Here is a 12339-nt window from a genome sequence, read left to right as displayed (position 1 = left end):
GGAGGGATTTAATAAAAGTTAAACAGACCGAAGCAACAAACAACTTCATCCCCGGTTAACATTTTGTCAAACCAAGATTAGGCAACATTTACCGATGAGTCTCATTAACAACCGCTCACAGCGAGCTCTGTGCACCACGAGAACTGAGCGTGTAAACTGTAAGTCTGTCGATATTTATAGACCCGTGTTGGTGCTGAAACGTGGAAGTAGTGGGACGTTTCACAAAGGACGGGCTTTGAGGCGTCTTCATTCTTGGTAACACAGAATTAATGGTTTCGGTGACTTAGTGCAGAATTAGCTTCTGTGCTCGGATGTGCGTTATTTCAGTGTCGCTGCACGCCACCTATACAGTCCTGTTTTGTGATAAATGCCACAGGGAGCCGTGTGTCTGTCCCAGGTCAACGTGCAGGATCTACGTGACGTCAGCAGCACAGGAAGACGGTGCCAGGGCGCTTCCTGCTGCGCGGCGGAGGCAGACATATGTCGCAGCAAAGCGCCGTGGCCAGAAGTCACTCTTCATAGAGGGACGGAGGGAGAGGAAGGGGAGATGGCTGCAGTTGAGTCATGTGATCAGGGGAGCCATACACCGCTTTGTGTTCCATATCTTTAGTGCCAAATTTCACTCACTGCCACAACACATTTACCTCAGTACATCCTTTCATCGTGGTCCTATCCCAGCATGCTCCTCTGTCACACCAACCCTCCTTCTTCACTACATCGACGGATCTTCTTTGAGGTCTTCCTCTGGCAGCTCCATGTCCAAACCCTCTCAGCCTCTCTGACTCACATCTGTCCCTCTGATGGACTCATTTCTGGTCTCCTGTCTTGTTCTCAGCGCCACCATCTCTGAACCGTCCATCACAGCACGTCTCTCTCCATCATCTTGCAAACATTCTCTTGCTGCTATCTTTCTATCACAAATCACCCGTCAGTGTGTCCTTGATCCCTGACTCAAATATCTTATTTTCTTTAGATTGTTGGATACAGTCCAAGCCTATCAATAGATATCACCCACCTGAGTCATTCAAATAACCTTCAGCTATGAGCTAGGATATTTCTGAGCCCGTAAAGGTCAGTTATTGTGTATTTTTAACTATTAAATTTAATATATATCCTTCAATACATATTTTAATAAATAAAATAAATTAAACAGCCATTTAAAAAGACAGCTAAAGGTCTGTTACAATGTTGGACGTCATCCAACCCATCATCCTCGGAGGTTTTGCTCTTGTGATGGATTTGAGTTTGCCCTTTCTGTGCTGTGTAGCAACATGAAACACATAAAACACAATGGTGTCCGGACTTTGATTAATCATCGTCATTGCAATCTCAATAATTCTCAAGTGGAGAAAAGGTTGAAACATAATTGTCCTGAAAACAAAACCTGTGCAAACAACAAGCAAAAAGTTAAAATAACCAAGATTTTTGGACCTGATTTGCAACAGGAGCGCCTCATTTCGCCAAACATAGAAACTAGGGCTGCACAATTGATAAAATTTGAGTCTCAATCTTAAATTTCTGGCTTCCCACAGTTAACTAAATATAATTAAGCAACAATAAAACTGCTCTGCCAAATAGAAATCAAAGCAAACCCCAATCAAACGCTTGCTAAATGACCACACGGCTCTGTGTGCCAATAACAGCTGTTCCTGCACCGCACAGCCTGAAGTCTCCAGAATGAAGAAAGAACAAACTGTGAGACAACAGATCTACAACAAAATTAAACGGTCTGGTCCGTTGTTAGAGATAATCTTGATATGGGGAAAGTTAACTAACACAAATCATACACAAAGATGTGGGTCTGAACTGCAAAGCAACACAACCTGAAAACCACACCACAGACTGCAGTTTATCGCCCAACATTAACAACATCGTCAATAAAAACAAGCGTGTACAAAACATCAGTGTATCCATCGATACACAAAGATGCACTGAAATTATCAAGGAGACACACAGGCACAACTTTTAGTGTTGGAGATAATCACAATAGATCATCTAAACTCTGTAAGGTTTTCAAACCTTTACAAAGAAAATGTCAGGCTGCAAAGAACGTCTCCACGTGGACATTTAAGAGCATCATCAGGACTTGTTCTGAAAACTCTTAGAGGGTTTTTGTCTGTCTGCACTTATGCACGATTTCTAAAACTATGTTTGTAAACAGATATCAGTTTAGCATATTTTAAACTTCTGAATGTAATCTCAGCCTTCAGATGCTAAGCTTTTCACTCAATGGCTGTAATCTTCTTTGGGACTGTGGACCATTACTGTGACACTGTGGAAGTACAGCTTACTGCGCAAACAGAGTCACGGACAGCAGTTTGTATGTATAGTATTCAAGCTACTCATTAGAGACAACTGCAAGTCAGAAAAAGCAATTTAGAGACTGCTTGTGATCTATTTCAAAGAACAAAACAAAGCAGACACAATATTTCTGTCCTTTTGGGCTCGTGCAAACCTTTCTGCCTTTACGCCAAATTTAATTTGTCCCATTTCAAGATTTTAATCTGCATTTTATGCCTAAAAAGGTGGAGAATTCATTTAACATTATATGGAAATGACTGGTGACGACTGGTTCCCTTCCATACCACATGCACTGGACAGTACTCTGCATGCTGTGCACACTGACAAGGCGGTCGTGACTTCAGGCTTTAAACTGCAGCTGAGCCTGTGGTAACGCCCCAGGCTCACTCTGGCTGCACTACCAGTCTGCTCTCTGCTAATTGAGGCGTTGAGACTGTAGTTTGCAGGCAGCTTTAATCTGACACACCCGTGGGCTAGCAACCATCTACAAAGCATACAGAAACACAAGCCCGTACACACAGACGCACACCTGCACAGACACTCGATGGCTCCTCGGCACCTGTCAGGGTCACACTTGTAGGGGTGAGGCAATAACGCTGACAGATTTGCTGTGCAGTGAGGGGAGGTAAATTAGTAGATTTATATGATTCAAGGAGAGATTCTTCAGCTCCCCCGTGACCAACCTGCATAAAGACCCTGCACCCAGTATAGATGTGTATAGACAACCAGCATCCAGAACAGTCTAATCCATCTTAGTCCACAGCAGGATGTTACACACCGAGTTTCCCAAAAGGTCCAGAGACCCAATGTAACTTATGCAAATATTAATCTGTAACACATTTAAACAAAACCATATTAGCATTCATTGCAGCTGCATGTTTGTCCACCCATGCATGAACGACTTTTATCACGCTTCTTCCCTGTTCAGGGACGAGTGTGAGGAAACAAGGGCAGTGGCAAGCGAAGCAAGTCAACAGAAAAGGAAAATATTTTCATAGCTGCGGGCAGAGTAGAGTCACAGGCACAAAGTCAGTGGATTTAACCATGACGTCTGAAACCGTAAGACCCTCATACATCACAAAACCGCTACACTTCTCTCAAGGACGACGAGGAAACAGAATGAATAAGCTCAGAGGCCCGTCTGAGGATACACGACGCCGCCTTTTTTTGAGCTCTGAGGGCGCGCTGCTCAGGATGAAGTGGTTTTTCCCCAGAGTGATAGAGGGTCAAGTGGGGGCCACCTACCTATCAGCCTGAGGGTGGCAAAAAAGGCTTTTATTAGAGCAAGAACACAACCGAGTCCAAAGTTACGCTTTTCACAATTTTGGAACGATGCATTAAAGACAAACAACTAAGATTAATCGTGTTGATAAAAATTATCCATCATCATTAAACCTCCAGAAGAAAACAAAATGTATTCACAACAAAACTTTGTGCACTCAGTCACGCTAATGTCACGCCGCTCCAAATGATTCACGGTCTGATGGCGGCGTTTGTTTTGCTGAGCAGTGCGGTACAGTACAAATGATACAGAATGATTGGGATCTGCTGACGAATCGATCAATAATCCTTCATCTCAATCGCTCTCACGTTAACTGTGATACCCTGCTATCATTTCTGAGAAGTGATGCTATCATCATTTACAACAGCCTCATAGTTTGCTACTGTCTCATAAGACAAGTCTTGTGAAATAAGTCTTAAAATATCACTTAGTGATTAATTATGTCTATGTTTTAATAAGTTGTCTATTTTAAGTAACAGTGTCCACCTGACCTATAGAGGATGCTTCATTCAATGCAATAAACCAATCATTAAACACAAATGTTACTTTTGTTTCAGTAGAAAGTGTCTCTACTGCCACTTTAAGAAAGAATTCCTTTGTGCCAGAAAGACTTTAACACATCTTACCAAGGATAATTTACAGCCACTTTGTCTTTAATTCTGTGCTGATTCATTGCCGTTAAATGTTTCAGACAGCGGGTTTAAATGGTAGCTCATCACTAAATCAACTAAATCACAGTAAAGAAAAAGAAAAACGGCTTTTCGGTTGAATCTCAGTCAAAACCCAATCACAGCTGCCGCAGCTAACAAAGCTTCGCTTCACCAGAAAAGTTGCATTAAAATAAAGAGGTGGGGCTGTGTCTCATACCACGAGATCATACAAACTATTTTCTCACCACTCCACCGCTTTTTCCTGATAATACACTTAACAGAAAACCCATCCTTATTCCTCCCCTCAAGGTCAGTGCATTTTCAGAGGAGACAGGTGAAACGGCGCAGGTTCTGGCCATCCCTCTGCGTTTGCAAGTATGGATGGCATCCACTGTTTGTACGGCAAAAATAAGACACGTGGGTTTAAGTGATGAATGAGTCTGCAGCTCCTGGTGGAGCAAAATAAAACAGAACCACTTAGCTCTTGTCAAAGCTGCACTGCAGACTGGTTGGGCGACTCTCTTCCAGGTGTCCGAGGATGAATTATGTGTGTGTGCAGGCTTAGTGGTATGAGGGGGGTCCTCAAGATGTTGCAGCACATTTTCCAAACTGAATTGAGATAATCATTTGCTTTTTAATCAGCAACAAATTGTGTAGTGTGTGCCAACAAAGCATGAAGGTGTTTCCCAACGTCACACCATATTGTCCTCTCCCTCCAGGGTGAGGGCTCCAACTTCCTCCAGCTGGGCTCCTCCATCGAGCAGCAGATCAACGGTATGTTCAAGGTGATGGAGGAATACAACTGGGACAGCTTTGTGGTCATAACCAGCCTCTACCCGGGTTACGAAGCCTACGTGGATTACATCAAGTCCTTTACTGACACCAGCTACTTCATATGGGATCTGCAGGATGTTCTGACCTTCGACATGTCCACTGACATCACGAACGACATACGAGCGCGGAGGCTGCTGCAGCAGATAGACGCCCAGGTGCTGCTGGTCTACTGCTCCCACGAAGAGGCCCAGTACCTGTTTGCCATGGCAGGAGAGGTCGGATTAGTGGGACCAGACTACATCTGGATTATCCCGAGCCTGGCTGTGGGAAACCCAGACATCCCTCCACCCGACAGCTTCCCGGTGGGGCTCATCAGCATCATTACGGACCGGTGGAGGATGAGCCTGAGGAAAAGGGTGCGCGACGGGGTGGCTATCGTCGTGAAAGGTGTCCAGAGTTTTCGAAAACAAAGAGGCTTCGTTCCCGAGGGCCACAGCGACTGTCACAACCCTGTCAAGGCGGTAGCTACCAATGACACCCTGTTCAGGTAAGCTACGATGTTGTGGGCAGCGCCTTTACTTTACTACCAACTGTTTCTGTCTGGTCTGCTGTTACATATCCTTAATGTAAAAGAATTAAATTCTTTATAATATGATAAGTAAACTGCTAATGAAGCAGTGCCACCGGCCTCAAACTGTGTGACACAGTTTAAGCTTATAAGAAAAAAATTAATTAATTAAAAGAGGTCACATGGACACTGTCAGGTAAAGTTGCCATAACAAAAGTTCACACCTCTAATTTATCTGTAGATAAATTCAAATTCATATACTTACCTTCAGGAGAAGAATTTATTTTATTTTATTAAGCTCCATCTACAGGTACAGGTATAAAAAGATTACTCCTCAGACTGCTTAAAATCACTTCAACGACATTTAAGACTAAACTTGCACTCGAAGTGAACATAAACTCCCCACAGAAAGGAAACAGGAAGTAAAATCAATTTATTTAGCTTAAATTTACACATTTTAATATATTTTTAAGACTTTTGAAACACTAATAAATTAGCCATTATATCTCATCTGTTATAAAATATACAGGTTTATTCAAACTGTGAAAAAGTTCAATTCATTCATCACTTGCGTGATAACAAGGTTAAATGTGATTTGGTGCTGACATGCAGGTATACTCTGTCACAGCTGTGGAAATTCTCACAATAATGTGACTAAAAACTTTTAACAACTAAACTCAGTTTAATAAGCCTCCTAATGAGGAGCATCACAGGAAAGCCTGGGAAAAAGAGCAGGAAGTATTAGATTTTACTGGCTAGCAGTTTGCAGGTGTGTGTTACCACAACTACACAATCCTCCTAGGACCTCGAAGTAATCTCACCCCAAAGTCAGACTGTGCAACGCTCAGAGAAACAAAAAAACAAGAGCTAGATTTCAGTTAGCATGTTAAATGTGACATCATGACAGCACGACTAGAAAAAGAGAGAAAAAAACATGGCAGCTTACTTGCTCAGGTCTGCATCTGAACAAAACACCGCACCTTTAGAGCAAAGTCCAAAGTGCCAATGTTTGGTCATAAAACATAGACCAAGTCTGGAGAAAACCAAACAGCACAAACACATCATATAGTACCAACTGTCAGCATGGTGGTGGAGACTTGATGTTTTGGGCTCATTTTGGAGCTACAGGACGTGGGCGCCTGTGCAGTCATCAAGCCATAAAGTCCTCTGGATACTAAAATATTCTAGAATCAATCGTGAGACCATCTGTCTCCAACAGAATGGCTGAAAAAGGAAAGATTGAAGAAAGTCCCAGTCAGAGTCCCCACCTGCATCTGACTGAAGTGCTGAGACAGCTGTGAATAAATGAATGGCTGCAAAGGCCTCAATGAACTGAAACTATGTTGCAGATTAAAGTGGACGTTACAACGTCACAACGTTACAATGTTACAACGTCCAGTTATTGCTGCTCAATAGAATAGAATAGAATTCAAAAGTACATTAAAAACCACTAAATAGCAGATTCTAGAGAGACGCAGAGCCTCGCATTGTTCACGTGGTGGTTCTACAAGCTACTGAACGCAGGGGTGGACTGCAGAGAGACCTATGAAACGTCTCTTTTATGACTGTATCTCACATTTAGAAACTAAAAGGTGCACACAGAGGTGCCAGAGTCGAGCTTGCCCGTGCTTCCCCTCTCTACCAAGTTTCATAAAACTCAGAGTGGTTATTGTTTAAACTTGCTGGCAGATAAACGCTGAACACGAGTTTCTCCACTGGGAAAAACTGGTTACCGGGCCAGTCCTCGTAAATGCTGCGAGTGCCGCAGTTTGACGTTAATGGAGCTGATTGTGAGCATGAGATATGAACTCTGTACTTTATAATGTCTAGCTTGTCGTGTTTAATTGGACACTAGACTCTAAGGACAGCGCTTTAAATTTAAATTGAACCCCAGAGTTTTGGAAACGCACTCAAAAATGTACCAGCTGTTACAGCAGCTGCACAAGAGGAGCTCAAACAACTGCGAGAAGTCTTCAGGACAAACAAATTAACACTTTAACACACCGACATTTATCGTCTTTTATACCATTTTATCATTTTTATGTTGCAGATAGAAAAAAACCTGCTTGCTCACTCTTCCTATGTCTATATTTTTTACTTATTTCTGTATTTATTTTGGGTGGAGTTGAGCTCTGCCACTGATTCGAAGCAGTGACGATATTTCACAGAGAAGTCAATATTTGGAGTTATTATAATAAATTAGGTTAAATTGCTCCCTGGTGGTCAGAGATCACACAGTGAGTATCAAAGATAAGAACGGTAATGGCTCCGTCTTACATCTGTGGGACATGGCAAGATTGAGGTCAACAACCACTTATTTATTCATGACTGCCCATCTGTTTGATGCTGTGGAGCACATTTTATGGCGACTGTCACTCTCCCAAACTGTGTCCTCTGCCCCGCTGCCATCTATCTCCTCGTCTCTCCAGCACTGAGCGCTCTGCTGTATCTCCTGGAGGCCGCAGGGTAATTTAGTTGGCGGGCAGGGTGTTGGTAACGACGGGTAAGGGGCGTGGTTTCGCATCACCAAAAGAGTAATCTGACACCATCTGTGCCGTTGAGCACACAGGAAATCCTATTTTATTGGGAAAATGTTTTAATCAGCAAAAGGGTAGCGCTAGGAAAAAAACTGCCCCAGCAACAGCTTTTGGCTCATGTAAGCCAAGGTCATTCAGGGAGAGACTGAGGGCGTTTTGCGTGTAAATGTTTATATGTGCAGGTTTAGATGGTCACCATGGGGCACCGAACGGGACACAAGCGTCACCAGACACTCGCCTTGCATTATGAAACATCACTCTCTCCCTCTCATGTCAGAAGTCGTTTATCTTACAGAGTCTTCAGAGCCTTGGGGGGGACAAATTTTCCTTTTGTAAACCCAAACCGTCCATAAAAGAGCGGAAAATTGAGAACAGGCTTTGATAATGTACAAACCCGTCCGTTTAAACTCGCTAAACCCAGCAGGCATGATTTGAATAGCGGCAGTAACGTGAAGGTCGGCGAGAGAGAACAAAGCACTTCTGTCACCTCGTGTTTCCAGCCAGATCAAACACGAACGACGGCCTCTCCTCCCAGATTCCTCCACACATCGCTGGAGTTGGAAACAGGCTTTTGATAATGAGTCGGCTCACCTGTTAATGAGATTATTGCACGATACCAGATTAAAGAGGCTTTTCGCATAGACCTGTTCTCCTCTCAGCGGGCCTTCGTCACCTCTGCTGGAGTGTGAGAAAGCAGCACCACAGGTCTAATGTGACAGAGGATGTGGAAGCCGAAGGAGCAGGGAACCATTGTCGCTGGCGTTCTCAGATTACCCATTCAAAGGGTTTAATAATCCCAAAAAGTACATGTAAGCTCCTCCTACACCTGAGAGTTAGGACTAAAATAACTGGTTTATTAATCACTGAGTCAATCAACAGTAAAATTATTGGCAATTATCTTGGCAAGCAACAGATGTCAAACATTACTTTATCCCTGCCTCTCAGGTCAGATGATTTGTTAAATCAAAGAATTCAAACTCTTTCATTCTTGTAGCATGTTTACGTTTAACCACCCTTCTACACCTGACGGGGTAAAAAAAAAAAAAAGTATCAGGGTGAAAATTAACACCACCCAGTTGACTTTTTTGCCAAGTATTATAGTTTTCAGCAACTGTCACATGTACCTCCTGAACAATGTCAGCCCATTCCTCTTTAACAAATCTCTCAGGATCCTGCAAATTCTCATTTGAGTTTTATCCATTAGCATGTACCTTGGTCTTCAGCCAGTTAATAACATTCACTTTGGTCTTGCAGAGTAAGTTCTTCACCAAGAGCGACACTTAGTCTGGGTCGCTGTAGCGTTGGAAGACATCTCAAAAACTGTGGATCCACTGGGAACTGTTCGACTGCTGCACAGTTGTGGTTATAAGGTGGCAGTTAGTTGGCACCACATGTGAATTCATTTTTTTAGCATCTTTATTTATAACGCACTTTACATCCAACAACGTTGGCCAAAGTGCTACAAATATAAAACAAAGAGAAAATTGCATATAGAATATCTTAAAAATAAAAATAATGTAATTAATAAGCAACATTAAAAGTCATCAACAAGTCCTGCTGTGCTGAAAGCCAAGGTAAATATGTTTTAAGATGTGATTTAAAAACACGGCTTCTGTAGCAATTTTATTTGTATGTCTTGTTATATTGTTACACACATACATGTTTAAATGCTGTAAAAAAATGTTACAACTGCACAAACATATTACAAGTTCAACTCACTGATCATCTTGTTCTGGGATTTCTGTTTCAGGCACATGTTGAATGTAACATGGGAACACAATGACTTCTCCTTCAACACTCATGGTTACCTGGTGAATCCAGCCATGATAATCATCACTCTGGACAGAGAGCGACAGTGGGACAAGGTAAGATGACGGCAGCTGCTCGACTTCACACCAAATGGCTTTTTAAATGTGTGTCTGATCATTTCTGAGTGGATAAACTAACAGTTGAGCTCACACAATGAGGAGTGTTTACAGGACACTGATGTCTTTCTCTGCATGCTAACAGCAGAGTGATTTCATACATCGCCGGTCTCTTTGTATAGACTAGTTAGCGGAATCAAAGCTCCACTGATACCAATGAAATAATGAAGGATCGCCTCCTAATCACACGCAGCACATTCACACCCCTCCCCCACTGATCCCACCCTACACTTCTTCGAAGGATATTAAAGTAAAACCCACACACTCGGGAAACTTTGCTTCAGCAAGCTGCCTCATTGAGATCGAAACATTCATTGAACCAGAGGGTGAATCTGATGTAACACTAGACTGGAGGGAGTTCACTTCCTCATCAGGTTCAACAGAAAGTGCTTAATTTCACATTATGCACAAAATGAAGAGACACCAGCAGTTCAAAGCTAATTATGTGATTTTAATGTTTTAAGATGTTACTTCCTGTAACTTCCAATATGTTATTGGGACTGTGAGAAAATGGGAAGCTGTAATGGCAACGTAAACAAACAATTTGTGGATATGGAAGGAGACTGAAGCAGTTTTGTGCATCATTCAACACTACACCAAACACTATTGACTTTTGACTGTTGTCTAAATGACTTTTGTGTACATGAGACAATCAAATGTTAACAGTCAATCAATTCCAATTAATCAACTGTAAAAAAAAACAATCAGAAAATAATTTAAAATCATTACGGTTGAATAAAATTCTGTGATGACTCTAGTAGAAGTAAAGCTTCTAGAGTGTAGAGACCTAAAACTGTTTTAGTCTGGATCAGTATAGTCGAAAGAAAAATTTAATAATTGGTGGGATAGCTTCATATTTCCATCAAACAAACCCAGCACAGAACAGCGCACACGACACTGATTAAGTGAGGCAACACATGGAAGGAGCTGCCGGGTTGTAAGTGGGTTACAAAGTGGCTTGCAAGCACAAACCAACTGTAGGAAAGTTAGAGCAGCCTAAACAGGACAGCCTGTGAGATCAGCCGACTGGACGCTGATCTGGTCTGCTATTGAGATCAGCTGATGTACCTCCAGCGCAACTAACTGTGGATTGTGCACATTCAAAATATATATGAATATTTAAGAAAAAGCAGCAATTTGCACATTTAAAAACTAGATCTGGAGATTATCTGGTATATTATCTTTAATCACCATTTATCTTTGGAAACAGTTTTTTTTTTTAAATAAACGATCACTAAAAGATTGTTATTTTTGTGTCTCTATCCATCTTATTTTCTTTATATGCCATTTCTTTCTGAACAGACAAGTCTTTCCTTGGTATCTTGTCCTGGTGCATTATTCATTATGGCTCAGTCACACTAGAAAATAGGACAGCGACCGCCTTGAAACTAGGGGGGGGGAGGGTTGCTCCGTGTTTTCACTGAATTTGTTTGCAATCGAAAAACAATTTCAAGAAGCTGCAGTTTCTGTGCAATCGGTCATGCACAGGTTGAACGCACAAGCATGCAACACCCTCAATCTCTAGGAAACAACTTCTGACTGTAGGCAGTTGCACAGGTTTCCGCCAACTAGGCAACTTGTCTCCAAACAATTGCGATCCAACTCCTGACTCCAATTTTTAAGGTGAAGGTTTGCAAATAATGCTGTCAAATTTATACACTCATTCAAATTGCCAACACAATGCAATCAGTCGGGCTCAGTCTATGCTGATGAACACAACTCATCTGTGACATGCCTCTTTGCCAAAGACGACTCAACTGGTTGCCAACTGGTTGTATTCTGATTATACTCCTGTATAAAACCAAGGTTGCTGACACTTATATAAGGTTGCAGTTAAATTGCCGTCCTGCAGCAACAGGATCACGATTTGTGGAGGAATTTCTGTTTTGGCGAGTTTGTGGTGATACTCTGAATGCAAGCAGCTAATAAATTTATGTTTAATGTCCATTTCTGTCTGTGTAGAAGGCAACGGAGTTGTGATGTTTTTAGATTTTATCACAGTTGATCTCCATCTCACAAACAGATTGCAAGTAACTGTCGACGTGACCCAATTCAATCACAAACTGACAGCAGACTCATAGCAAACCGACTCCATTTTATTGCCTATTTATTCCCGTCTTGATGGACCAAAGTCACTTTGAAGTTAGCAGCTAGACCTGGTGCCCCTTCTGCATAGCAACGAGAAAATGAGATCACAAGTTCACAGCACACAGCTGCAATAATTTTAGTCACATCGCGGTGTCCGACTACTTTTTCCAAATCGTTCCATGCTCTTTTCTCTTTTTTTTTTAAAGTAACGACC

General features: G+C 42.1%; 2 protein-coding genes across 9 annotated transcripts in view; one reads left to right on the top strand and one right to left on the bottom strand.

Moving 5' to 3' along the window:
* LOC309704605 (uncharacterized protein) overlaps positions 1–12339 on the bottom strand; it is a gene marked incomplete at its 3' end in the record, with an annotated part of 144331 nt that overhangs the window by 99141 nt on the left and 32851 nt on the right. The window contains exon 4 of one of the 8 annotated variants that reach the window (XR_014276302.1): positions 9887–9950. The exons of the other annotated variants lie outside the window; for them this stretch is intronic. Of the gene's footprint in view, positions 1–9886; positions 9951–12339 lie in introns of those variants that run through there. 8 annotated transcript variants of the gene reach the window in all.
* The window catches only part of grin2ca (glutamate receptor, ionotropic, N-methyl D-aspartate 2Ca), a 77772-nt gene that overhangs the window by 35898 nt on the left and 29535 nt on the right, over positions 1–12339 (top strand). Inside the window, exons 4-5 of the mRNA XM_082529840.1 lie at positions 4953–5554; positions 9863–9977. Coding sequence (XP_082385966.1) covers positions 4953–5554; positions 9863–9977 — 717 coding nt within the window. The remainder of the gene's footprint in view (positions 1–4952; positions 5555–9862; positions 9978–12339) is intronic.

Source organism: Aulonocara stuartgranti (genome assembly GCF_965226115.1).
Source record: "Aulonocara stuartgranti genome assembly, chromosome: 4".
Classification (NCBI taxonomy): Eukaryota; Metazoa; Chordata; class Actinopteri; order Cichliformes; family Cichlidae; genus Aulonocara; species Aulonocara stuartgranti.
The sequence above is the reverse complement of the archived record's forward strand: the minus strand, read 5'-3'. Positions and strand labels throughout refer to the sequence as shown.